A 26,755-nucleotide genomic window follows, 5' to 3' on the forward strand; every position below is an offset into this window, starting at 1 on the left:
ACAGAGAGTGGGTGTAATGGCCCAAGAGGCATGCGGTGTTGACTGACCGCAATTCCAAACTCAGGGAGGAGAATACCTTCTTCCCGTATTATTCATACCTCTTGGATTCCCGATCGGGGGGGAGCCGACGGGCATGCGGTCTGGGAATTAGAGGCCTGGATGACCAGGCTCTTGGGGGTGGGGTTGGTGGACAGGAAGCCAGGGTCGCCCGAAGCCAGGCGGTAGCGCCTGCCACATTCCTATTTACAGGCAGACCTATAGCGGGCTTGGACCAAGTGCCCAGAAGATCGTCTGACAAGGCCTCTTTAAAAGGCAGCAGAGGCTCGGCCGAGCTTGTCTGCGGTTTAAGGACCTCGGTGATGAGGTTAGTCCTCACGGCCATGACGGGGAGCTCAAGGCCCAAGGCGTCAGCACCACACTATAGGCAGCCCCCTCCTCCATAGCCACAGTAGGAGGGGAGACAAAACCAGTGTCGGGCGAAGTGTCCAGACCACTGGCCTCCCCAAGCTCACCTGTCCAGTCCTGAAAAGACTGAAACTCACGTGTCAGAGGGTCCTCGGACCCCTCCCAATCCCCCTCGTCACCCATCGCCTGGTACTCAGGCTCAAAGGACGGGGCCGGGTCGTAGAAGTAAAATTCTCCCATCGGCGTCGAGAGCGGCGCCTCTCCGGCACCGGACCCGAATCGAGGGTAGAACCGGGGACGGCGCCGGGGGCGAGACCCTGGGGGCCGGCGCCGGCAAGGTCGTGAGGTCGACCGGCGGCGACCCGGATTCGGCGGGGCCCTGCGGAGTCTGGACTGAAGTCGCTGATGGCGTCGGGGCCGAAGCACCCGGCCCGCTGAGGGACCCAGTCGGGGCCGCTTGCCCAGAAGGCGCCGCGTAACGCGACCGAGGAGCGAGCGACCTCCAGGCCATGAGGAAGGCCTCGATCTCCTCCGGCGTCGCGTGCTGCCCAGGGACCGGCAGGTATGGAGCAGGCTGCAACGCCTGCGGCTCCGAGGAGTCGCGGGTGCGGTGTCGCCCGAACCCCTGGCCGTGTCGCACGAGCGTCAGTGGGAGTCAGAAGAGCGATGTCGCCTCTTCGACTTCTTGTGCCTCTTACCTGAGGACTTCCAGCCCGAAGACTGATGACGACTCCCGGAACTGTGGTGACTCCGGCCCCGTGACCGGTCCCTCGACCTCCTTCCAGACCGGGACCTCGAGCGGCGCGGGGCTGACTGCCGGAGCTCGAGTCGCTTGTGGGACCGCTCCCGTTTAGCTTTGGACGTCAGGGCCCGGCAGTCGGAGCAGGACTTGTCGTCGTGGTCTGGGCCCAGACAGTGAAGACACCGGCGATGGGGGTTGTTAACCGGCATCAGTCGTTGCAATCGACGCAAGGTTTGAGCCCGGGCATCTCTAGCGGCACCGTCGGTGTCGAGAGACTTTGAAAAGATGTTAAAAAAAGTTAGTCAAAAATTGACTAGGGTACAACTTTTTCCGGATCGGCGCTTGCTGGTGCGGAAAAAAGAAGAACTGACGTCAGCACGCGAGGGCGGTGTCTAAGTACCTCGGTGACGTCATCCCGGTGCCAAAAACGCTGACGACAGGCGCGGAGCCGCATACGACGCCTACCGACGCGCAAGGGTACTGCTACGCAAAAGTTTCCGGATCCAGTCTAACACCTGGGGATATTCTAAGGTAAGGAATCTAATACTAACCTGTTTCTTTCAGATCTTAAAATACTGAATCACCCTGTTAATATACAGTTAACAGATTGATCTTTAAATATGTGCTGCTCTATTTTACTTAGTCTTTGATCGATTGCTTCAAGTTTCACCATTACATGGTTAATCAGAACTAGGAATCTTTCTTCCAACTGTTTTATAAAGTCTGATTGAACCCATGGAGAGTCATGACCGATCGCCGATACAGATGGGTTATCGCTATCCTCAACCCACTTAGTACTGTCTTAATCAGTCGGTGTATCCGTAGGCCCTCTCAGCACGTGAACTACATTCCGGTTCTTTGCCTGCTTTGAGAACTGGTGACTAGCTTTGGGGGCACTATGCGCTTTCCGTTTCTTAGACTGATAGTTGCCTTTAGGGGCTTGTGAAGACCTTAGGTGCCTGGTACGAATGTTTGGTGGAGAAAATTGACCATTTGTGGTGATTGGGGGGTACCCTGCTGTGAGCTAAGTGTAATCCTTAGAAAGTTTTGGGGGCTCGTAACTACGATGGCATTGGACTCTGGCACTGGAGCTTGCTTTGCGAGTGGGTTTAATGGGTCTAAGGAAAGCCTCCGTTCAGTGAGCTCAATCTTGTGTATTCGGCCCGTGAGAGGAAGGCATCTAGGGTCCCCACTACTCCTGCCCCAGTCCCCCCCTTACGTGCGTTTTTACTCATAACGTTGGGTGTAAGCTTGTTGGAGGTATTATTTAGAAAATTAGCAAAAATAACACACTAGATAACACAACTTGTTCCTTCAACAATAACTCTCCTTCCAGCTCGACGGAATACAAGCAATGTCCCCTTAAGTCCAAAGTCAAAGTCGATTACGCAGCTTACTTCAAATCCAAGACAAATGTTGGAGGGGTGGCCAGGCACAGCCTCTTCCTGACGATGACGGGCGCGGAAGGGCCCGCCCTTGGCCCGGGCTTCGCCAGGGCACGCCCGCGCGCCGCTGGATCCCTGGCCCCTTTTTAAGTACCTCCTGGTGCACGTGACCTTGTTAGGTGGCGGTACTGCCACACAGGATGGTGGGGGATGCAGTCCCCTTGTGTCAGGAGTCAAATGGCGGCTCTCGGCAGCACTCGGTGGAACTTTTGCGGTGCGGCAGCCCCTCTGCACTCCAAGCAGCTTCTGCGGCAACAGGTAGGGCAACAATCCCTGGCAACAAAGTTCAACAGGAAAATAAGAAGAACGGGCTCCCGCGCTGTGGGAGCCCTGGCCCCTTTTTAAGCAGCTCCTGGTGCACGTTACATTGTTAGGCGGTGGTACTGCCGCACAGGATGTTGGGGGATGCAGTCCCCTTGTGTCAGGAGTCAAATGGCGGCTCTCGGCGGAACTTTTGCGGTGTGGCTGCCCCCTCAGCACTCCAAGCAGCTTCTGCGGCAACAGGTAGGGCAACAATCCCTGGCAACAAAGTTCAGCAGGAAAATAAGAAGAACTGGCTCATTACATGATGCCTATTGGCAGTTTTGCCGACCATTACATTCATTTTTTTTTTTGTTGTAGATGCTTGAATGTCTTATTTATTTCCTGTCCTGTGCCTTTTTTCAGAGGTTGTTTCGCTCTGCTGTCTTGTTTTCTGCGAGTTGGGTCTGCTTAGTGGTAGTCCATGTTGAATCAGTTTTGAGAGGGTGGCTTGCACTGCTGCTTTCTCCCAGTGCTGTACATGTTTTGAATGGGGAGCTCCCTCAGTTGCTGCTGCTGTTCATGTTTTGTGAGACATTTACAAACCACATGCCGATCCTGTACCTAGTTTGTGAGGGAATTTTCCACAACTGCCCCCTACAACTGTGTGATGGGGGATTGCACAGTTGCTTACTATGCTGCTTCTTCCTGTGTGCTGTGGGGTATTCCTACCCAGCTTATTTCTGTACTGTAAGATAGGTTGGTTTTCGTCACTGCTGTCCTACTGTACTTTCTTGTGGATCAGGAAAAGCTTCACTACTGATGTCCGAGTTGCGTGTGTGAATGTGCAGGAAGTTAGCACATCCAGTGTCAGTTCTGCACCTCTGCTATTTGTGGGAGGAAAGCTTGCACTGCCGCGTCCTGTGGTGTAACTCTTTTCGATGTGAGGAAATGTTGTCCTCCTGCTCTGTTTGGACGTGTTTTTGTGTGTTTAAAGTTTGTAATAGTCCAAACTGTGCAGGACCAGCTGTACTTATAAGTGAACCTTGCACTGCTGTTGTCCGTGCCCACCTATTCTCTGTGGTGGGAAACTTTCTCTGTTCCTACTATGCATCTAGTTCAGAGTGTTGAAGTGACTGCCCTCTATTGGCTATCCCCACCATTGAGCTCTGAAATCAAAGAACGGCTTTATAACTAAACTGAGCAAGAAACTCACCCGACAGGGATTGTATTGTATTGTAATTGTATTTATATAGCGCTTACTACCCCTGACAAGGCGGCAAAGTGCTTTTTCGGCGAGTAGCACGCTACTCCGGGACCCATAGAGGATTAGTGTTGAATTAGTATAGTGAAACATGCAAGTACATTATAAGTGGTGGTTAGGTTAGTCAGTTATTTGGATTTGGAATGATAGCAGAAGGATAGAGGAGGACAAAGGTTTGTATTTATATAGCACTTGTTGACGCACGCTATTCAGGAAGCCGACAAAGGATTAGTGATGAATTAATATGGTGAAATATGAAGTAATTTCAGTGGTGGATATTAGTCAGTTACTTGGAGTGAGAAGAATAGCGGAGGGATAAAAGGAGAAAAAAGATTTGCATTCATATAGCACTTGTTACCCCTGATGGGTGTTGAATCGCTTTTCTGGCGAGTAGCACGCCACTCCGGAACCCATAAAGGATTACTGTTGAAAATTAGTATAGTAAAAAAAAAAAATTTTTAATTGAAGTGATTTGAGTAGTGGATATGTTATTCAGTTATTTGGGTAGTATATTAGTATAGTGTAATATGGAATTTGAGAAGTGAACATGTTAGTCTCTTAATTTCGATTGAAAAGGATAGTGGAGGGATAAAAGAGTGAAAGGTTTTTTTTTAAGTCTTAGCAATAGGAGGAGGCTTTTGGATGAGTAAAAATGAGTTTTGGAGGGGAAGACTCAGAGAAGAGTTTAGAAAGGTTTCTTTCAGGGGATAGGTATAGTAAAAGAGGTGTCAGATGATGCAAGGAGGGATAGAGTAGGAGAGAGTCTAGAAAGGGTTATTTTGGCAATCATAGTAGTGGTATGGGGTTTGGGATAAATAAGAGAGTGGATGTAGAGGATATATTGATAGATGTATAGGATGAGAGCTAGGGTAGTGCATTGGAAGGTGTAGTAGAAGAAGTTTGAGATGAGTCAGAAGGCTGGGCTAGAAGATATATTGAGCGAAGTATAGGCTGCGAAATAGGGTAGTGCATTGGAAATAATATATAGATCCATAATTACATTGAAAGTATATTTGATTTGATTATAGGACTTGTAGAGCGCACGAAAGCCTGCGGGCGTCTTGGCGCTAACATGACTGACAACCAATGAGCGGAGGGTCTCGGGTAGTCTGGGCCAGGCTACCCCGAAAAGAGCCAGGTCTTTATATTCTTTCTAAAGATTAACAAATATGAGCTGTTTTTTATTTCTGCAGGGAGTTTATTCCAGGTTGTCGCAGAGTGCAGCAGAAAACCTCTCCCTCCCCATTTCAGTTGTTTGAAACGTGGGATGCGGAGGAGGTTAGCACCACTAAATCTCAGAATCCTAGCTGGAATATAAGGGGTCATGTTTGTTTTCAGGAAATGTGGCCCTGACCCATGCATGGATTTATATGCCAGACAAGCCAGCTTAAATTGTATTAGTTTCTCAACCGGTAGCCAGTGAAGGTTGCTGAGCTTGGAGGCCACTGGCTCAAACCTGGGGATGTTCAAAATCAACCGGGCCGCAGCATTCTGCAAACGCTGAAGTTTTGAGAGAAGCTGTTTTTGTAGGCCTGCGTATAAGGCATTCCCATAATCCATTTTGGGCAAGGCCAGCATGGTTACCAGTGTTTTACAGGCGTCAGACGGGATGTACGGCAGTATTTTATGAATAAGCTTCAGGGTGAACCATACTGAGGATGTAAGTTTGTTGATTTGGGCCTTAAAGGTAGGTTTAGAATCGAATATGAAACCCAGGTTTCTTACACTTTCCACAGGTGATGGACAGTTGCCTAAGCTGTCCGGCCACCAGTTGGGTGACCGGATGTTAGAATCAGCTCCCAGCAGCATAACCTCGGACTTGTCTCCGTTTAGTTTCAAGCAATTCGCTTGCATCCAGAGACTAACCTGATTCATACAGAGATGGAATTTACCTGCCGTCTCTGAGATGTTATTGGATATGTCCACCACTATCTGTGTGGCATCTGCGTAAGAAACAGGTATAAAACCGTGATCCCTAATAATGTTTGCTAGCGAGGCTGTATAAACATTAAAAAGTGTGGGGCTCAAAGAAGAGCCCTGGGGAACCCCCCAAGGGGATTTAAAGGATTAGATACATAAAGTAGGTAAGTATATGTAGATTAAAGATATTGATAGAGGCACAGGTCCAAGTACATGGAGGTGCATAGATGCACAATGGAAGTATGTACATGAAGACCAAACATGATTTTTATTTATTTACTATTATTATTTTTTCTCTTAACAACATAATTATTTTACATGTTTATACAAAGTATTACACAAAGATAGGAACATATCTATAGTGAAAAAAAATGCTTATATACAGAGGGATATGCTGTAAATTTCTGTTTGCGTATGGTGCTTATGTGGGGAAGAGCCAAATCTTCAGTAGTTTTCTGAAGATAATGTCTGCTTGAACAGAGAAGGATGTGCCACCCATGGTTTTTTTCTTGTATGGTGGGATTTTGAGGCGAAATGCTCCTTTAGAGCAGAGGTTCCTTTGTTGAATGTGTTTGGTGATTTTATTCCTGATGAAGAGCGGTCCCATTCCATGTATTGCTTTGTGGGTGATACAAAGCAGCTTGAACGTGGATCTTCTGGCAACCGGTAACCAATGCAGGGCTTTTAAGGCAGGGGAGATGTGGTCTCGCGGTTTGATATGCGGTCCAATTCCATGTATCGCTTTGTGGGTGATACAAAGCAGCTTGAACGTGGATCATCTGGCAACCGATAACCAATGCAGGGCTTTCAAGGCAGGGGAGATGTGGTCTCACGGTTTGATATGCAAGAGTAGTCTGGCAGCCAAGTTCTGAATCATTTGTAGTCTTTTCATGGTCGTTAAAGGTGATCCGTGGTAGAGGCTGTTGGCGTAATCGAGTTTGGCCAGAACAAGGGAGATGGTAGCTTGGACCTGGTGTGTAAATCCCAAATGAGGGAAAATTCGTTGCAGCGTCTTTACAGTAGCAAAGCTTGTTCTTGCTAGTTTATCCACTTGGGCATTCATCGACAGCTTAGAGTCCATGGTCATTCCGAGGTTTCTTACTTCCTTCAATACTTTAGGCAGTGATCCCAGTTCATCAGGCCATGCGGCAAGCGGGTTGTAATGTTTCCAATCGCGACACGTGAGTATTTCAGTTTTTGAAGCATTCAATTTGAGATGGCTCCAGGTCATCCACTGATCCACTTCTCTTAGACAGCTGAAAATTGGTGATTTTCCAATGTCTTTGGGGCATTCCAGTTGAAGGAGTATTTGCGTGTCAACTGCATAGTTATAGCACGTGAGGTGAAATGTATTGATCAGTACTGGTAATGACTTCATGTAGATGTTGAAAAGCATGGGCGAGATGATGGAACCTTGCGGGACCCCTGCTTTTGTGTAGTATGGCTTGGACGAGAATGGTGGGGTATGGATGACATTAGTTCTGTTTCGAAGGTAGGACGCTATCCTGTCTAAAGCAATTCCCTCTATGCCGGCTTCATAGAGTCTTTGTTTCAGAGTGTCATGGTCAACCATGTCAAAGGCAGCTGAGAGGTCCAAGAGGAATAGCGCAGCAACCAACCCCGTTGAGGTCAACTGTATTCTTTAGGTCATCCCAGATGGCAAGGAGGGCAGATTCAGTGCCTCTTCCCAGACGGAATCCTGTTTGGAAGTCAGAAAGTATGTCATTCTCTTCAATGAATTGTGACATCTGGGCGAACGCAGCACTTTCTATCAGTTTGCCCAGGAATGGTCCATTTGCAATGGGTCTGTAGTTGTCAGGGTTCAGCGGGTCCAAGTTTGTTTTCTTCAGTAAAGGGCGTATGTATGACTTTTTGAGTTTTTCTGGAAATATTCCAGGACTTAAGGAATTGTTGATGATTCTTCTTACTGGAGTGGCAGCAGAGGTTGTTAAAAGAATTGTCTTGAAAGTTTGTGGCGGAAGGGCTGCCGGCAGACCTACTTGCTTTGACCAAGTCCATAAATTCATTGTGTGAGATGTGCTGGAAGGAACGGAGAGGCTTGTTTAGAGCATTCTTGGATTGTTGTTTTGTACAAGGGTTAGTGCTGGTGCCTTGTTTCTGTTTTAAGTACAATTCCAATGTGTCTGCTTTGTCCGTGTAATTTTTTGCCAGTTTGTCTGTGAAATCTTGAGTAACAGGATGAGTTCCTTATAGGCAATTTGATTTGCGAAATTCATTGAGTATTTTATAGAATTCTTTATTTGCACATTTAGCGTTTTGAATTCTGTCGGAATAGTACCTTTTCTTAGCTTTTTTGATAACAGACTTGTATAATCTGTTAATTTTCTGTAGGTGAAGTTTATCTTGTTTGGCGTTTGTTTTGAGCCAGGTATGTTGCAGCTTTCTAATTTATTGTTTTATGTCTTTTATTTCTATGTTTCTCCAAGGCGCTTATTTTCTTTTGTTCTCTGGTGTGGTGTTGAGTGGTATCAGGATGTCAAAAGCTTCCTGTAGCCACTCATATAGATATTGAACAGAATTTATGCTTTCCAGATTTGTAATGGATGTTAGTTGTGTTTCCACGTGTTCAAAATTGAGTTTGTTCCACGGCCGATAGGTGGATGGATGTAGGGTAGTTTTAGGTGAGTTGCTTAGCGTTGTTTTTTTTTGTTGGAAGGCAAGCAAGTGGTGGTCAAGTTGATAAAGGGGGAGAGAGAACTTGATAGCGTGACAGAGAGCGACTAAAAGGGAAAATAGACTGAAAAAGAAGGTATGGTGTGATTAGGGACAATAGAACCAGGAACAGGGGAAGCGGGGGTAGAAAATGGAAAGGAAATTGAAAGAAAAGAGGGACAAAGAAAGGAGCCAGTGTCTGATACCACTGGCACTTCTCACTAACACCTTATTTCTCTCATTCCTTTCTGGTTTGTGCATCTTCTTTTCAAAATCAAGCATAGACTTTCAGCCAGACCATGGCATGGAATTTGGAGTACCGTAAATCCTGGTAATGTGAAAGAATGATGGGAAGCTGATGGGGTCTGTGCTCCGATTTTGGCCCTTCAGCTACATTGACACAGTTGTCCATCCCATTCTGTTAAAGTATCTGCAGGGTTGGGTATTCACAACACTGCCTGTGTCCGGCTAGATCAATCTATCCCTCTTAGAAATCAATTTCACAGGTGTTGTTAGGCAATTCAATGTGTTTTTTTCACCTCCCCTATCACATTTTATGCCCCTCCCCCCAGTTATTTAATCTTTGCATGTGCCCATTCGCAAATATTTTATCTTCTCTTGTGGCAGGAACTGTTATGAATGCTGATGAAACCCAAATGCATGTGCAGATGTCTAATAGCAAAAAGTAGGTATTATGTCCCTGCATTGATTTAAGTGTTGCTTCCCAATGTGAGACGCTGGGGGACCAAGACTTTTTCAAGCTAAACCTGGCTACGCCTGCAGTTATTTTATCCCTGTTCATTCGGTTACAAAAAATATGAATAATCTGTAATTTCAAGATCATTTTGCAAATAAATTACAAAATTAATTCAAGGTAGTAATGACACTAGATAGCCAAGCAGATGCCATTTCTAGTGTGGTAAAGAGATCTGATGTATGTCTCAACTGAGTAGTTGGCATTGGAGCCTGAGCTGGACATGGGGCTGGCTGCACATGGGATGTGCACTGGGCCAAAGAGCAACATTATGCTCAATGTGGCACTATATAACATATTGGTATTGTTTCTTAAGTGCTTGTGGGAGCGCAGGCTTGATACACAGGCGTGGAGGCTGCAATAACGGTTTAGAAAGGGGTTTATTGATAACAGAATGGGATGGAACAGGTTGGTCAAGGGTTTGTTCTTCTTCCTCAGATGATTCTTGGGACGAGCTGGAAGCAGGGTTTGGTAAAGATGTTTGTTTCCCGGCTTGCTCTTCCGGACTGGAATGGTCTCTCCGGAGGCTCATAGAAGAACGAAAGAAATAACAGGGGAACCGTCAGAATGATGTTTCAGTATGTTAAGAGTTTCTTTCCCATCACCACACCATTGTGCTTTCTCTGTATTGACCAGCTTTCTTATAGTAATAGGGTTGTCAGGATTATGCCTTTCTTTTAAGTGACTACGACTGGTAATTAATGTGTATTCACGTGCAGGGATTTGTCGAGGGTATACTGTGCAGAAACATGCATGGTTTCAAGGGAACAGGGTGCCCGACTATCAACATTCAGTGTTCTGCCCTCCCTTAATGCCCTTTACTCCAATCCCTCCCTCCCTTTTGTACATTGGTGACCCCTAGCCAGTTACACTCACCGGCTCCCGCCGTAACTCTCCTGAGTCACGGCCGCCTTACAGCCTCCTCCGGACACCACCAGTCCTCCGACCAGCTTTCCTCTTCGTCCTCAGGTCTGGAGTCCTCCGAATCGGGTCCCGCGTCTTCTGGGTCTCCACCGGGTCCCGCATCTTCAGTCCAACCGGGTCCCGCGTCTTCAGTCCAACCGGATCCCGCGTCTTCTCTTTCCTCTTCCTCGGGGCTCTGGCGTCCTGTTCCTCCGACCGCGCTCACACAACCTGAACTCTCACCCTGCGCGCATTTGATTGGTTCGTGCTCGTCTCTTCGGGGCACGGGGGCGGAACTTCCAGGTCCTGCCGGTGTACAGCGTTCTCCTGTGAAAACACAAGAGATGAATAGGGACGTGGTGGGGGTATTCGTGACTGTGATCCCCCTTGTCTCAGGGTAAGTACGGGGTCCTTCTCACATCCCCTTTCCCTTACTGTCCTTCTACTAGGGATTCTATCTTGTGGATGTCTAGACAAGTAATCTGCATTTCCTTGGTCTTTCCCTTTTCTATGTCTAGTAAGAAACCTGTAGGGTTGTAAGGAGAGAAACCATCTCAGGACTCTTTCGTTGTGTCCCTTGTTCCTTGCTAGCCACTCTAGAGGGGCGTGATCTGTAAAAAGGATAAACTCTCTTCCATCCAAATAATACCTTAGGGTTTCTATGGCCCACTTGATAGTAAGGGCCTCTTTTTCAATTGTAGCATAATTCCTTTCCCGAGGAAAGAGTTTGCGGCTTATGTACAAGATTGGTTTTCTCCTCGAGGAGTTTCCTGGGACAAGACGGCTCCTAAGCCTAGGTCTGACGCGTCCGTTTGTAATATAAAAGGACGGGAATAGTCAGGACTGAGTCTGAAGTCAAGGATTTTTTTTAAGGAGTGTACCACCTTAGGAAGGGATCTCAATATCTCTTCCGTTTGGACATTTTTCTGCAGGAGATCAGTTAGGGGGGCAGCTGTTTGTGAGAACCCCGGGATGAACCTACGATAATAACCCAATAATCCCAGGAAAGCTCTCAGGTCCTTTTTCATTCGGGGTAAAGGTATTTGGGAAATGGCTGATATTTTGGATGTCTGAGGTCTTATGACTCCTTCACCTAGAAGGTATCCTAAGTACCTAACTGTTTGTGCAGCCAAATGACTCTTGGATGGGTTAATTTTCAATCCATGAACTCCTAGGGTTTTTATTTATTTATTTTATTTATTTATTTACAGGTTTATATAGCGCTATGAATAAACACCCGAAGGAGTATCTCCGCGCTGCAAACAACCGGTACAGAAACTGATAAAAGAGCAAAGAATTAAAAAAACACTGTAAGCCCACAGAAATGCTAATTAGAGTGAATCAAACAGAAAAGTTTTGAGGTATTTTCTGAATTGAAGGTGGTCATTGCCTCAATGAAAGCGGGAGTGAATTCCACAAGTTGGGACCTACAACAGACAAAGCCCTGCCACCTAACCTGGCTTTAGTTATCTTAGGGACATTGAATAACAACTGGTCACTGGATCTAAGAGCACGGGTGGGAACATAAGGAACAAATTTGTTCGCCAAATACTCTGGTCCTAATTGATTGAGGCCTTTGTGGATAATACAGCAGGTCTTAAACTTCACTCGTTGGCGTATTGGTAACCAGTGAAGTTTATGAAGTAACGGTTTAGAGGAGGATCTGGGGGGTGCATTTAGCACCAACCTGGCTGCAGTATTCTGCGCCACCTGTAAACGATCCAGAACTTCCTCACTTACACCTGCCAGGAGACCATTACAATAGTCAAGCCGGCTGATAACCAGAGCCTGAACAAGGGTTTTCCTGTGGGAGTCAGGGAGGAAAGGGAAGATTTTACGGAGGAGTCCAATCACATGAAAGCAAGAGCCCACGGTGGTATTAACGTTTTGCTTACCACTTGGGAAAGGTGGATCAAATGTTGATCCCATGTGTCACTGTATATCACGATATCATCAATGTAGGCCCCAGCATAAGCCTTGTGGGGTTTAATATCATGTTCATGGCCCATTGGAACGTTGCAGGTGCTCCATGTAAACCAAAGGGTAACATTTTAAATTGAAATAACCCATCTGGGGTAGAAAAGGCGTTTTTTTCTCTGTCTTCTGTTTTTAGAGGAATTTGCCAGTACCCTTTGCATAAATCAAGGGTGCTAATATACTTGGCCCTTCCTATTCTTTCCACCATTTCGTCTACTATAGGAAGGGGGTATGTATCAAACTCTGAGATTTTATTTACTTCTCTAAAGTCGATACAAAACCTCACTGACCCATCTGGCTTTGGTACTAACACAATGGGCGAATTCCATTCGCTTTTAGATGGTTCTATGATGTCCATTTGTAACATCTTCTGTACCTCTTCCTTGATAACCTGCAGGCGGGATTCAGGTATACGATATGGTCTTAACCTAACTCGTTTACCTGGAGGGGTCCTTATTGAGTGTTCAATAAGACTAGTCTTCCCTGGAGAAGTGGAGAAGACTGGAGATAGTGGTTGTAAGACCCTTGTCAGGTCACATACCAAGGCATCAGGCAATTCTGGATCAAAACACTGTCGAAACAATGGTATTTGAGGCTCTGCACTATTTACAGATACAGGAATAGGACCCTCCCATTTCTTCAGTAAATTTATGTGATATATTTGCAAGATCTTTTTCTGGGTGTCTGTTTCTATTCTATAGGTCACTGGGGTTACCTGTTGAATTACTTTATATGGACCCTGCCTCTGCCCCAATAGCTTTTGATCTGAGGTAGCCATCATGAGTAATACAAGATCCCCTACTTGGAAAGACCTAGGTTTGGTCCCTTTGTCGTATTGCTTTTTCTGGGCAATCTGGGCATTCTCCAGGTTATTCCTAACAATATTTCGGATTTGTCAAAAATGAGTCTTCAGATTAGAGACATACTCAGGAAGTGGTTTTGTGTCATCTAGTTCCATTTCCCATTGTTCCTTGGCCATATCTAGAAGGGTACGAGGTTTGTGACCATACAACAACTCGAAAGGGGAATATCCAGTACTTTTCTGCTCTTTACATCTAATGGCAAATAGACCCAAGGGAAGGATGTCTTCCCATTTGTGGGCCTCCAGATCTAACAGTTTTTTTAGGGTGGACTTGATGGTAGCGTTGTATCTTTCAACCAAACCATCCGTTTGCGGATGATAGGCTGAGGTTCGGATTTGTTTCACTCCCAGTTGAGCACAAATGTCCTTCATCATTTTAGAAATAAAGGGAGTTCCCTGGTCAGTTAGGATTTCTTTTGGGAAACCTACCCTAGAAAAAACACTAACCTTGCTTTGGCAATATTGGTTGTGTCGGGTCTGCGCAGGGGTATGGCTTCTGGAAACCGAGTAGCATAGTCTACCAGAACCAATACATACTTACACCCACTTCTGGACGGCAATAAGGGGCCAATGATATCCATTCCAACCCGACCCGACAGAAGGGCTCCTCTATGATGGGAAGGGGAAGCAATGGTACTCTTGGGGGTTTATAACAACTATGTTTTTGGCAAATTGGACATTCCCTACAGTATCTTTTGACTTGGTGATATATGCCCAGCCAATAGAACTTTTCTAGGATAGTTTTTTCTGTCTTGTCGGCCCCAAAATGGCCCCCTAACAGGTGACTATGAGCAAGATACTTTACTTTCTCTCGGAATGGGGTTGGAACTAACAACTGTGCTTGCTGGTTTGGGTTGCTTTTTCTATACAACAAACCATTTTTAATAAAGAAATAAGGACCTACATGTAAAGGATCTTCTTCATCAAGTGCCTTGTTCCATGCTTCTTGAAGGACAGGGTCATCACGCTGAGCAGCATGGAAGTTTCGGTCTGTTTCCCAGGGGTTGTCTACAGGAATGATAGGTACCACCAGGGGCTCTCTTCCCTTTTTCAGCCCTTCTCTGTCTACGTTTTTTTCTGGGTTTAGACGCTGGCCATTCTTTGTCGGTGTCTGAAGAAAAAGGAGCAGAAGCGGACCAATCATTCTCAGCCAGGGAGGAGTCCTGTAACAACTGGGGTAACTTGACATAATCGTTCCCTAGGATAGCTTGTTTAGGCAACCGGGGTATCAGTCCTACCGTTAAGGAAGTTCCGGAGTCCTTGGGATGTTGTACCAACACACGAGCAGTGGGGTAGGGTTTTGTGTCACCATGTACACATTTAATGGCCACCATTCCTTCTATCGGACCAAGGTGACTACCAAGATCTTGGGGTCTGACTACGCTGTGTAAGCATCCGGTATCAGCTAATGCAGTAACAGCCTGTCCATTCAGGGACACATGGCACCTATATGGGGGTGGTTTCTTTTCTAAGGGTGAGCAAAAGTAATTACGTGCCATCCCTATTTCCATGGGTTCCTCTTTTTGGGGACAGAACCGTGCTATATGCCCTATTCCACCACATTGGAAACATTGTGGTCCTGCCATAGGGGGGCGAACAAACGGGATACTGGGTGAAGGACCACTGGGAACCAGTGCCAGGGGTTAAAGTTTCTTTTTTTTTTTTTTTTTTTTTAAACCTTTATTTGCATCAATAGGATAGACATGCGTGGGCCTACAACCAATCCGGCCGGCCACAAGTCAAAAAGATGATCAAAAGTCAAAATAAGCGACACAAGGCCAGCTGGCAGGCAGGCAAACATATGTAAAACAGTGCTAAGGAAAGGACAAGCGACATTAACGGCCCAATACCAGGATCAATGAGGTCCATTTTATAATAAGGGGACAAGGCTCATGGTAGATTCAGAAACATTCAGGAAAAATCAATAAGCAGAAATACACCCACGCCAAAATGGGAAGAGGGGGGGGGGGAGGAGGATGTTAAGACACGAGTCGATCGTAGCACAAAACAAACGCAAAATATAGTAGAGAAGCATACAAGTACTACCAGCATCTCATGCCCCCCACCCATCAACACGCTAACAAAGGCAAGGGGAGCGGATAACCTGCACGATCGAAACCTACGCACCATACGAGCCTGGGGAAAAAGGGGGGGGAGGGAAAGGGGGAAAAATAGGGGGGAAACAGAGGGGAGGAAACCAATGAGGGCAAGAACAGGGAAAGGGGAAGAAGGAGGAACAAAGAAAAAGAAATATAAAAGGAGAAATACAATCGCGCAAGATGGGTGCCACCCCGGGCCAGGCATCCCGCGGCTAATAATACAGAAGAAAGTAGAGAGCTGGCGAGAAGAAGGGTATGGCAGTCGCGACGGAGCATCGAAACTGATAAAGTGGCATAGCAACAGACCCCAACGCACTCATGCCAGAGAAGCGAGGACAGAAGCGGCACCGCTATAAAGGGATAGAAAAGGGCCATAGAACCAAGAAAGAAACATCTGAAAGACCCCGCCCACCCGTCCCACCCCGCACCCCTGCAGAAGGCTACGGCCTACCCTCCAAACAGCGTGCCTGTCACCCTAATCCGAAACCCGAAATATAGTAAAGAAAGAAAGTAGAATAAGGAGACAAAAAGAAGGAGAAGAGGGAATATGAAACAAAAATAAGATGTGAGGGAGGAGCCAGAGGATATGAACGAACACACTCGGCTACGACCCTCCCCCGACCAGCAAATGAATAGTTATCAAATCAGTACTACACCTTCACATACAGCAAAAACCCCCAGGGGGGGGGGGGGAATTTTAACGTTTCACAATGTCGAGAACACAAGCATCAGTGCAACGGACAGGTAAACCAGCAGTCTATCAGTGTTGTGCAACCTACCCCCAGCCCTTCCTAACCACGAAACCAACCCAATAAAGGATAACATGGAGCGGACCACCCAGCCCAGAATAATCGTAATGTTGACCAGGGTTACGGCAGGGATGTAGGCTAGGGAGAGCCATCACACTAATGGAACACAAAAAGTCAATGAAGCAAGTCAATTGTAGCAGCAACGACAGGGCGAGCAAAAGCAAGCCGGAGTCCGGTGTCGCAGTTCGACAATGCAAAGATACCCCCCCAGGACAAAAGCTCGAATCCATCGAAGCGGGAGCAAACAGCGGTCCACCATAATTCCCAGTTGTCCGGGAAGGAGCAGATCTCCGCGTCGTGTGCAAGTCCTCAAAGTCCGGGCGGTGAAAAAGCGGAGGTTCAAAAGCCACCGGCCCATCAAGCGGCCGAAGAACAACGGCAGCAACTCCTGGCGCAGCCGAAGGGGGCGAAGCAATGGAGGCATCAGGACGATAGGGGTGCATGAAAGAGCGGCGACCCAAAATGGCGGCGGGCCGCATGGGGTCGGTAGAAGCACCGGGGGCCAAGACAGCATACAAGGACATCAAGGCGTCCAGGTCATCTCCGGGCGTGGGCGCTCGAGCACACGCCCAGGCCTCCGCGCAAACCGGCCAGCAAGGATCGTCGGTGCAGAGCGGATCACCCCCCACGTTGTTGGTAGCCATTTTGTGAGTATCGCCGCCCCGCACTCCACCGTGGGCCCCCAAACAGTTCCCAAATGTAGGACTTTACAGATCACCGGAGGTTCCCAACAACGGCCTCACCGGCACAGAACGGGCAGGCTCTCGATGGGGGGGGCCCCCTCCGAACAGTGGCAGGCCCCACAAGCAAGAGCCAGGCGCGGGGTCCAGGGCTGCCGGACAGAACAAAGGCGAAGGGACCCCTTCACACAGTCAGCCCCCAACACGTCTCGTCCCCCTCCAGCCGCACGGTCCACAAATCGGGGCCGGTTCAGGATCGCCGGGGCATACACACAACGGCTCCCACCAGTGGCTCACTCTCGCGGCCGGGGCCAGCAATCTCTCCACCGCCGGTCAAGTCCCACAGGCGGGGTCCCGGTCTCGAGCGCCCGGAGGCCCCAATCCCACCGAGGGCACAACCGCGGATCCACAGCACGCAGGAGCCTCCGGACCAGACGGTGAGTAAGAGTGGGTCGTTAAATTCCAAAATCTGTAGTGAAGTATCGTCGCAGTACAGGATATATTGCAGGATATTCGAGGTTGGCCGGAGGGCCGACGGAGCCGAGCTAAAAGGCGGCCATTACGCTCTCGAGCTAGGCTCCTCCCCGGGTTCGGGTTTCTTGACTAATGTATGTCTCGGAGGCCTAGTAGGTACGTGTCCACCTGTTTTCCCTGAGACTTTCTCCCTTCCTTTTTGGAAGTCTTGTGCCCTATTATATGCACTGGCTATCTCCACTGCTGTTTCCAAGGTGAGATTGGCTTGCTGTCTGACCCACCGTTGAATGGGAGGATGAAGGGACGTAAAATACTGTTCTAAATAAATCTTAGCCATGATCCCGTCCTTGTCAGTGGTAGCAGGCTTTAGCCAACGGGCTGCCATATCCTTTACTCTAAAGTACAAGGCACAAGGAGTTTCTTGAGGACCTTCTTTCATTTGTCTCAGTTTGAGTCTATAGGTCTCATCGTGTACTCCGAGTCTTTCTAGAATACATTTTTTTATGTCTGCATATGGAACAGTCCCTTGTAGGGTAGCTGCCTGGGATGCCGCTTGCAAATCACCAGACAAAAGAGGTCCTAAATATTGGCCCCATTTTTCCACAGGCCAAGCATTAGCCATTCTTTCGAAGTTACTGAAGAAAAAATCTGTGTCTTCTCCAGCTACATATCGCTGCAATACTACGGATGGTAGTGTAGTGGGACCCCGTTGATGTCCCAGGGCCTCTGTCAGTTTACCCATGGCTGCTTCCTGGGTTTGCCCCTGTCCAGTGATGACCTGTTGTAGCTTTCCGCGATCCTCCTCCACAACGGTCAGAAAACGCTCCATGACTTTACTAAGGTGTTCCTGATTTTCGGCCATTCTTGCTAGGGAAGCCTCCATTTTGCCTTTCAGTCCCACTTCTGACACCACTTGTGGGAGCGCAGGCTTGATAAACAGGCGTGGAGGCTGCAATAACGGTTTAGAAAGGGGTTTATTGATAACAGAATGAGATGGAACAGGTTGGTCAAGGGTTTGTTCTTCTTCCTCAGATGATTCTTGGGACGAGCTGGAAGCAGGGTTTGGTAAAGATGTTTGTTTCCCGGCTTGCTCTTCCGGACTGGAAAGGTCTCTCCGGAGGCTCATAGAAGAACGAAAGAAATAATAGGGGAACCGTCAGAATGATGTTTCAGTATGTTAAGAGTTTCTTTCCCATCACCACACCATTGTGCTTTCTCTGTATTTTCCAGCTTTCTTATAGTAATAGGGTTGTCAGGATTATGCCTTTCTTTTAAGTGACTACGACTGGTAATTAATGTGTATTCACGTGCATGCAGGGATTTGTCGAGGGTATACTGTGCAGAAACATGCAGGGTTTCAAGGTAACAGGGTGCCCGACTATCAACATTCAGGGTTCTGCCCGCCCTTTACTCCAACCCCTCCCTCCCTTTCGTACATTGGTGACCCCGAGCCAGTTACACTCACCGGCTCCCGCCGTAACTCTCCTGAGTCACGGCCTCCTTCCAGCCTCCTCCGGACACCACCAGTCCTCCAACCAGCTTTCCTCTTCGTCCTCAGGTCTGGAGTCCTCCGAATCCGGTCCCGCGTCTTCTGGGTCTCCAACGGGTCCCGCGTCTTCAGTCCAACCGGGTCCCGCGTCTTCAGTCCAACCGGTTCCTGCGTCTTCTCTTTCCTCTTCCTCGGTGCTCTGGCGTCCTGTTCCTCCGTCCGCGCTCACACAAACTGAACCCTCACCCTGCGCGCATTTGATTGGTTCGTGCTCGTCTCTTCCGGGGCACGAGGGCGGAACTTCCAGGTCCTGCCGGTGTACAGCGTTCTCCTGTGAAAACACAGGAGATGAATAGGGACGTGGTGGCCGTATTCGTGACTGTGATCCCCCTTGTCTCAGGGTAAGTACGGGGTCCTTCTCACAGTGCTCTATTCTGCACAACAGATGGGTTTCAAATGTGGACACATTCTAATTATAACAAAATATGGAGTAAACATTTTTGATGATGTTTATCTTTAAAGTTCCATGATTTGTAGATACATTCTGGCAAGAGTTGGTGAATAATGTTGCTGAACGTTTGGGCATACAGTGGTTGAGCGAGAGTATTGGATATGCTAGCTTTAGGCACATGGTGACGGTGATTGCTTAGCTATGTCTGAGGTATATCAGAGCAGTGCCCTCGTTAAAATATAATGCATCTGTGATAGGAACTAATGTTATTGTCTTAATTTTGCACTTAACCCGGAGTTCTTAACATTAATTATGACAATTTGTGTAAAGACAACAGGGCCAAAGGACACATGACATTATGCCCACAAAATATTGTGGTCTGAGGATATAGGATTTCACTTCCTGTGAGATGACTTCTGATACCCCTGATATTTGGTGAATCAACATCCATGTTCAAGAAGAGTTTCTGTAGGTTTTTTTTCAAGCAACATAAGACTCTTGGACAGTCTGGGTGAGTTTGAAAAGTAGATGTTAATGACTGGACACAACTACGAAATCTGAAGTTTAAGCTTAAGGCATTGTGAGTTTTTTACAGTGTATTCCAAAGGGTCAAAAAGGTGTGCCGGTTACATATGCATCCTATGTTTTGCTTTTCTGCAGTGCGCACATACCAATGGTTACATATTTGCTAATTTTGGGGAAGTATATAAAGGAGGTACAAGCTGTCAAAATATGGAAAGTGTTAAAAGAAGAGAGAATGTAGTGTTTACAGGTGATTAGGTGACTTGTATGCATGTGGGGGAAGGGGTGATGAAGTGGAGGTGGTGAAAGGAAGTATGTGTAGGAAGAGAGTGTGAGACAATGGCCCTGATGACGCCAGATAAACTCAGACGCACCAGCACTTCATGCACTGTAGTAGTTGCTGCTAACCTCTTTGCTGCTAGAAACTGAACAATCTGGAATTTTTATTGTTCTTAACTGATTTTAACGTTCTATTATGGAGTGGAGGGCAAGGGACGTTTTTACCTCGGTTTAGGTGGCCGTGTTCATTGCCACTTCCTATTTGCACATTAAAAAACTAGAGCAGCCATTTTGATCGAGCACTCTAGTTGTTAGGGATTAATCAGTCGCGGCGATGTAAAGCAAACCGGGTCGCAGACGTGCCGCCGGCGTGCCAAAGGTGCGCTAAAGGCAAGCCAGTCTGTGCATGTCTGCATCCGGTCATGGCCATAGACCCTGCCAGTTTTTGACCATGCGACTACTTTACATATCAGAAGAACTACTCCAACTGAATAAGATACAGAGCAAGAACTGCAGGCATGCAACAGCACCTTATAAGCTACACACCACGTGCAAGGAATGCAATCTAAAGGTGGGAACTATAAACCAACTTCTATGGGCCCTAAACCCTTAAAAAGCACACACCACGCTCACTCTCACAAGGCACATATGTATTTACCTGCATTTATCATTAGAAATGTACTCTTTTCATGCAGGTCTACACCCCTGAAAGTAAGGCTACTGCAGGCTTCCATGGCTTTCTCAGTGTATGGACCAGGTGTGTTAACCATTGATTCAAAGACCCTGACTGCCCATGTCAGCAATTTTCAGCATCAGGAAGAGTTGTATCATTGCGCTGAAGCTGGCGAGAAAAGTCACTCAATTCTGCTAGAGCATCCAATATAACACCAACACCAACATTCTTTACAAATGAGCAAGAGGTCAGAATATTGTTAAGACAAGCATATTTTGCTTTATCTCTGGCATCACGTTTTTGGTCAGCTCCAGCTTTTGAGAAATGCTGGTGTAGTGAAGATAAGCTCTGCCAAACAGCCTTTACGCTCCTTTCACTGGAAGCAGCCCAGCGAATGGAAAGAATCCATCCAATTACAAGAAAACGCTGCTCAATTTCCTTTCCACACTGACTCAATTCCCTTTTATTTTTAGGTGAAGCATGGTACAAAGAATATAGTTTGTCAAAGAAAATCAGAAAGTGATTTATGCCCGAAACTTCTTTCATAACATCTCCCATAGCTAGCTCCAACCGATGATTGCTACAGTGCCACACAAATAATCCTGGATAGTAAATCTGAAGCTGTTTTGCAACTCCAGCTTGCTTCCCAAGCATAACTGATGCACCACCACAGGCCAAGGCTATCAAACATTCTCGAAGAAAGTCCTCATTAAAGCCATTCTTGTGTAGACACTCCGTCACAGCAGTGATTATATCATTAGCTCTGGTGCCATCAAGTTCAAGTAAGTTAAAAAAAAAATACGCACGTAATAATTTGCGACCGCAGCACGCAGGCAAAGGACAAGCACAGATTTTCCACTAAATGTGGTAGATTCGTCAATTAACAAGCATATTTTACGTTTTTTTTCCAATATGTCCTGTACACGTTTTTTCCTCAAACCTGAAGCTATATGGTCTAAAATGTCAGCACATGAATTGTCACTGTGAAGAACACGGCCCATATTTAATTCATTCAGGTGTTGCACATCAATATCCAGAGACATATCTACGAATTGTTGCCCATATTGTACGAAACATGTGGCATGTTGTTTCCTGTTCTGCAAGGTACATTAAATGTGCATGATTTTCCATGCTCTGTCTCAGGGACTCTTGTGCATTTTTTTCTGCAGTGACATGAGCTGTTGAAAATGTATCCTCTCTGATTTTTTTCCGTAGGGACATCTGTTGCTTACATCTCTTTGCCATAATGAATTACGTTGCAATCGGACCATTCATGTGCAAATCTTAAACCTTGGGTTTTATTTGTACCCAATGTTGTTGAGCAGCCTAATTTTATACTTTCAACAATAAGCCAGCTATATTCTTTACAGAAACATTGCATTTGCTCAATATTCCAGCAGTCCAGTATGTCCCCCTCTTTGATCTCCTTTGTAGCAGATGTAGTAACAAGCATTTGCAATGCAATATGTCTTGCATTAGTAAAAATTTGAGCTTTTGGCGTTGCAAATAATAACGCAACACCAATAGCTCTAATTTTCAGTAATGCGAGACCTATTGCAGTGCAAATGCTTGTTTTCAACCGGAATGTTAATTTCCTATTTAAAGAGTGGACAGATAAATAGCGATCAAGATGATGGGAGAGAGTGGAGGAGGAATATAGGAAGAGGTAGAGGAAGAGATGTCGGACAGGAATAGTGAAACAGAGGAAAAGACCAAAGTAAACAGAACGCACCGATAGATAAAACCTAGGGTAGATGCTCACAAGTCACATTATTTTGACAAAACATGATGTCTGCATTATTATGAAAAAAGAAAAACTGCAGAGATTGCATTCATTCATTGATAACTTTACTTCGGTCAAATGACCATAAAAGTGCACATAAAATACATCAGCACAATAAAACAATAAATAGTCATAAAAGGTTAAAAGAGAATTAAATTACAAGTTAGATTGCTCATCGTGATGGAAAAAAGATGGTTCATGTGTATTTGGGGGGCGAGATTTTTAATTTTCGGATGAAGTTGAGAGATGAGCTTGGAGTGTGATGAGAAATACTGGGGGGGGGGGTGCTTCCAAGGCTTATAAAACGTCAAGCAAACAAAATGAGCAAGTGGAAACATGAAGGAGCCAGCCATAGAAGGAAAATTATGGTTGAAAAGTACAGTACATTTACAAGTGTCCAGTGAAGGGACTTGCATTTGTCTCCCTGCCAGGGAGATAGCTGTTGTAAACACTGCAAATTGATGGCCCAGGAAAGCTGCCTACCTGGTAAACAAGAGCGGATGACGGGGGGTGGGGAAAGGGGCGTCAGCAGTACGGGGAAGTGGTGAGAGGGAGGTGAAAGAAGGAATATGGTTAAACAAAAAAAGTCCCTGAAACACAACGTATTCAGAGGAGATACACCAACGAAGCTCAATGAATCTGTGCTTGGTCTATGTGCTGGAGAAGAACCCGGAATTAACACCTGGTGTTCATTAATTAATTAGAAAGCAGTAAAGAACAAGCATGCGTGTCAACTATGTAAATAGAACCTATGTGCGCCGCGGCCCATGAAGTGCACCGGAAGTTGTGGTGCATCGCATTAGCAGGGTGGGCATAGGCTTTAACCCCTTCGACGCTCATGACGAGCTGGGCTCGTCATGGCGTAGCCTCCTCGCACGCTCACGACGAGCCCAGCTCGTCACGTAACATGCGCTTTCGCAAAACCCAGCGTACAGGCGGAATTCCGCCCGCACGCATGCGGTTAATGCACCCAAAGTCATGGTGCACTATGTTAGCAGGGTCTTTCCCTGATTGTAAAGGAGAACCCAGAACAAATCCGGTCGAGTGTGCATGGCACGATATGCCCACGCAGCTGCAGTACTGGCAGGGCTCTGAGGTTGCGACGGCTTACCCAAAAGTAGAGCGGGGAGCAGCGCATTCAAACAGTATGGCAGGCCTAGTGTGCATGGCATACTATGCCCATGTTTTTCCGGCGCTGGCGGGGCTCTGAGGCAGCAGCGACGGCCCTGAAGTACAAACACAACAAGGCGGAAGACACGCTGTGCGCAAGCAAAATATCCAGTCCGGGTAGGCAAGCCGAAAAGGAGAAAGGGAGGGAACAAACAAGTCTCACTTGCAATGAAAAGCGAGCGTTCAGCATAAGTTGTAACACGCGCAAATCAAAAGCATGGGTGGAGCTTCCACCCCACTTCCGAAAGCAACCCTACGACAATAGATCTCGCAGAGTGAGCAACACATGCGCTGCGACGCTAGGCGAGACCTAAAAAGCTGTGTCAGTCTCACTAGACTGAGGCACAGAAGTGTCCACAGTGATATAATCATCTGCATTATGATTAGTATTGCTAACATCAGATACAACACATGAAATATCGTCAGCACACTCCGGCTCCATTTTCTTCATATTAGTGCCTTGAGAGGCATTATCCTTTTGAACCCACTTCAGCAAACTCATTTTCACCACGTAGATTGAACTTGGATCTGTAGCAACCTAACATCGGACACCGACAACCTCTCCCTGTTCGCAATGTCTCACAAAGCCTGACGCAGTTAAACTGAATTTTTTTTTTTACTTTGATATGCAATGACAATACACAAATGTGGCACGGATAATGTAAACTGACTTGTCAAGACGAAATCTTTCACAAATTGTTATTGAATTGATAAACTGCACGAGGCGAATTCTGAAATATTCCCGCAGGCAGTCCCATCCATAAGTCAAGTGAGTTAAAGAGATGAGGTTACTTGCACAGGATCACATAATTGAGTCATAGCAGAACACTCGCTTTGAAGGATGATATAGTTTCCCATAACCAAGTCTTGATTTGCATTGTGCACAGACATCTATTTCACTTACAATGAGCATGCTGTTGTAACTTGCACAGCACCAGTACATTAAACAAACATTAAAAGCTACATGGACTGGTTTTACTGAAAAATGAATGATCATGTTCCTATATTATGGCACTGCATTAGCAAGAACATTCAAGGTTGCTTACAGGTGTGAGGTTCTTTATGAGAATTAGTAGAGTTCCGAGGCAGGGGATGACCAAATTACACGGCAAGGTTTGCATCAAGAAGAGACAATAATGCATCAAAAAAACAATTATGCATTAAGAAAGGACAATTGCAGTGTAATGCAGCACAGTCTGCGGCAGTATCACTTCACTATTGAGTGATTTTCACACTGCATCTCTGGGTAGAATGATCACACTACTGTTGCACAGCAACCAGTGCAATTCTGCTGGTTCACTGTGCCCTATTCATTCATAACAATTTGCTGTTCATGTAACTATTTTATCATGCCATCTCCGCATGACATTAGCTAGAGTGGCCATAATGAATATTCATATAGTGAGATAGTGTTTAAGCACTATGGCAATACAATGTTTAATAAAACTGCTCTGATTTGCTAAGCTGATAGTTTTGGTCACATCGTGATGAACCTGCACTTTCTATTCTGTTTTATGATAAGATTTCCTATATAAACCCCTGATTTTAGGGGTTTTCAAAATGACTTTGAAATTCTACTACAGATAATGTGCATTTCTCTATTGATTTTGCCGCTCATTTGGAATTTAGAATAATTCTGACTTTGCACGATCCTGTAATGCTCTATGTACGGATAGCCTTTATGGGCGACTCAACCATATTGGTTGAATTTATGAATTAAATCTTTTAAACTTATTCTGCTGATCTCGAACTTAATTATTGATCGGGTCTTTACTGGATCTATTGTATTTTTGATGTGTGTGGAGGTGCTTTGACTCTGGGACACATTGCCTCATGAAATCGAGGTTTAAATACTGTTTCCGAATCATCAATTCTGTATCCAAGTTATTGAGGTAAATTTTGGGACATTCACATTTGAGAGCTTTCCCATGCCAACACCTTAAATATGGTACTTATTTTAGATGGTTGACACAGGAGAGCTTGAGAATCCGGTGGTTGAGAAGTGTAAATGAGAGGAGGCATACTTTGAAAAGAGTACCTCAGGGGAACAAAAGGATCATTAAAAGGAGGAGTATTCAGAGATGGACCTAATAAAAAGTGCAAGAGTAAAGAAAGAATAGAGTACCCTGCTATTCTTCTTTAAGACCTGGTGCCCTGCATTTATGTTCTCTGGTTAACCTACCCTTCTGCCCACAGGTTCCACTTTCTCAGTACTTTTTTTGTACCGGAACCCTCTGCAGTCCCCGACTCTGTACCCTCTGGTGGTCTTGGGTCTGTTCCCCCTGCACTATCCTGTGCCACTGTCCATGTGTTCTCTTGTACCCTTTAGTATCCTCTGACATCCCTCCCCTGAACTGCATTTCCGCCCTCTGCTGCTTCACCCTCAATGCACTTCTCCTCTACCATCTTGTATCTTTGCACCCCGAGTATACCGCATCGCTACCCTCTAGTCAATCAATCAGTGCTTGTTTAGCATGGCTACTCACTAGTGGGGGTCTCAAGGTACTGGTAAATCTACCTCTGTATCCTCAGTGCACTGCATCCCTGGTACCTCTGCACCCTCTGGTTCCTCTGCCAGTCTACCCTCTGTACCCTCATTGAATAACTGCACAGTACAGCGACACCATCTACGTGGCTTTAAGGAGACATGACATTCATTACTACAGTTCACAAGTGAGCCGCTTTGCAAAATGAGGCCAGAAGACTGCTTACACTAAACACACAGTGTGTGTAGGACAGACATTAGGATTTTTTGGGGCCCTAGGCCAAATGTATTTTGGGGGCCCGGGACTAAAACCATGTTGAATTTATGATCTAATTTCAGCTCTCTCATGCCCTCTTTGGCCAGGTCACTCACTGTGCACAGGTGCACTCGTCTAAATTCAAATTTTTTTTACATCAAATATTCATGGAAAGTGATGTGCTTTCAATATTGAAACAGCAGCAGCTCACCAATATTACTGCAAAGATTCTGACACCCCTCCATTTATCATATGCAAGATCCTACTTTGATCTAAAATAAACTTTAATGGATGTTGCATGAAACAAAATTTATTGGGAACATGTCTGTACTAAACTCACACATCACCCACATTAAAAATAAATTAAATGAAAATGCAATTTCAAACGATCAGATTAAAC

General features: G+C 46.1%; 1 protein-coding gene across 2 annotated transcripts in view; it reads left to right on the forward strand.

Moving 5' to 3' along the window:
• The first annotated feature begins 2,547 nt into the window (after positions 1-2,547).
• The window catches only part of CPT1B (carnitine palmitoyltransferase 1B), a 300,240-nt gene continuing 276,032 nt past the window's right edge, over positions 2,548-26,755 (forward strand). Inside the window, exon 1 of one of the 2 annotated variants that reach the window (XM_078677942.1) lies at positions 2,548-2,850. In XM_078677942.1, coding sequence (XP_078534068.1) covers positions 2,743-2,850 — 108 coding nt within the window. In that variant the 5' untranslated portion in view covers positions 2,548-2,742. Of the gene's footprint in view, positions 2,851-3,006; positions 3,097-26,755 lie in introns of those variants that run through there. The other variant, XM_078677941.1, reaches the window with a different exon arrangement.

Source organism: Lissotriton helveticus, chromosome 1_1 (genome assembly GCF_964261635.1).
Source record: "Lissotriton helveticus chromosome 1_1, aLisHel1.1, whole genome shotgun sequence".
Lineage (NCBI taxonomy): Eukaryota > Metazoa > Chordata > Amphibia > Caudata > Salamandridae > Lissotriton > Lissotriton helveticus.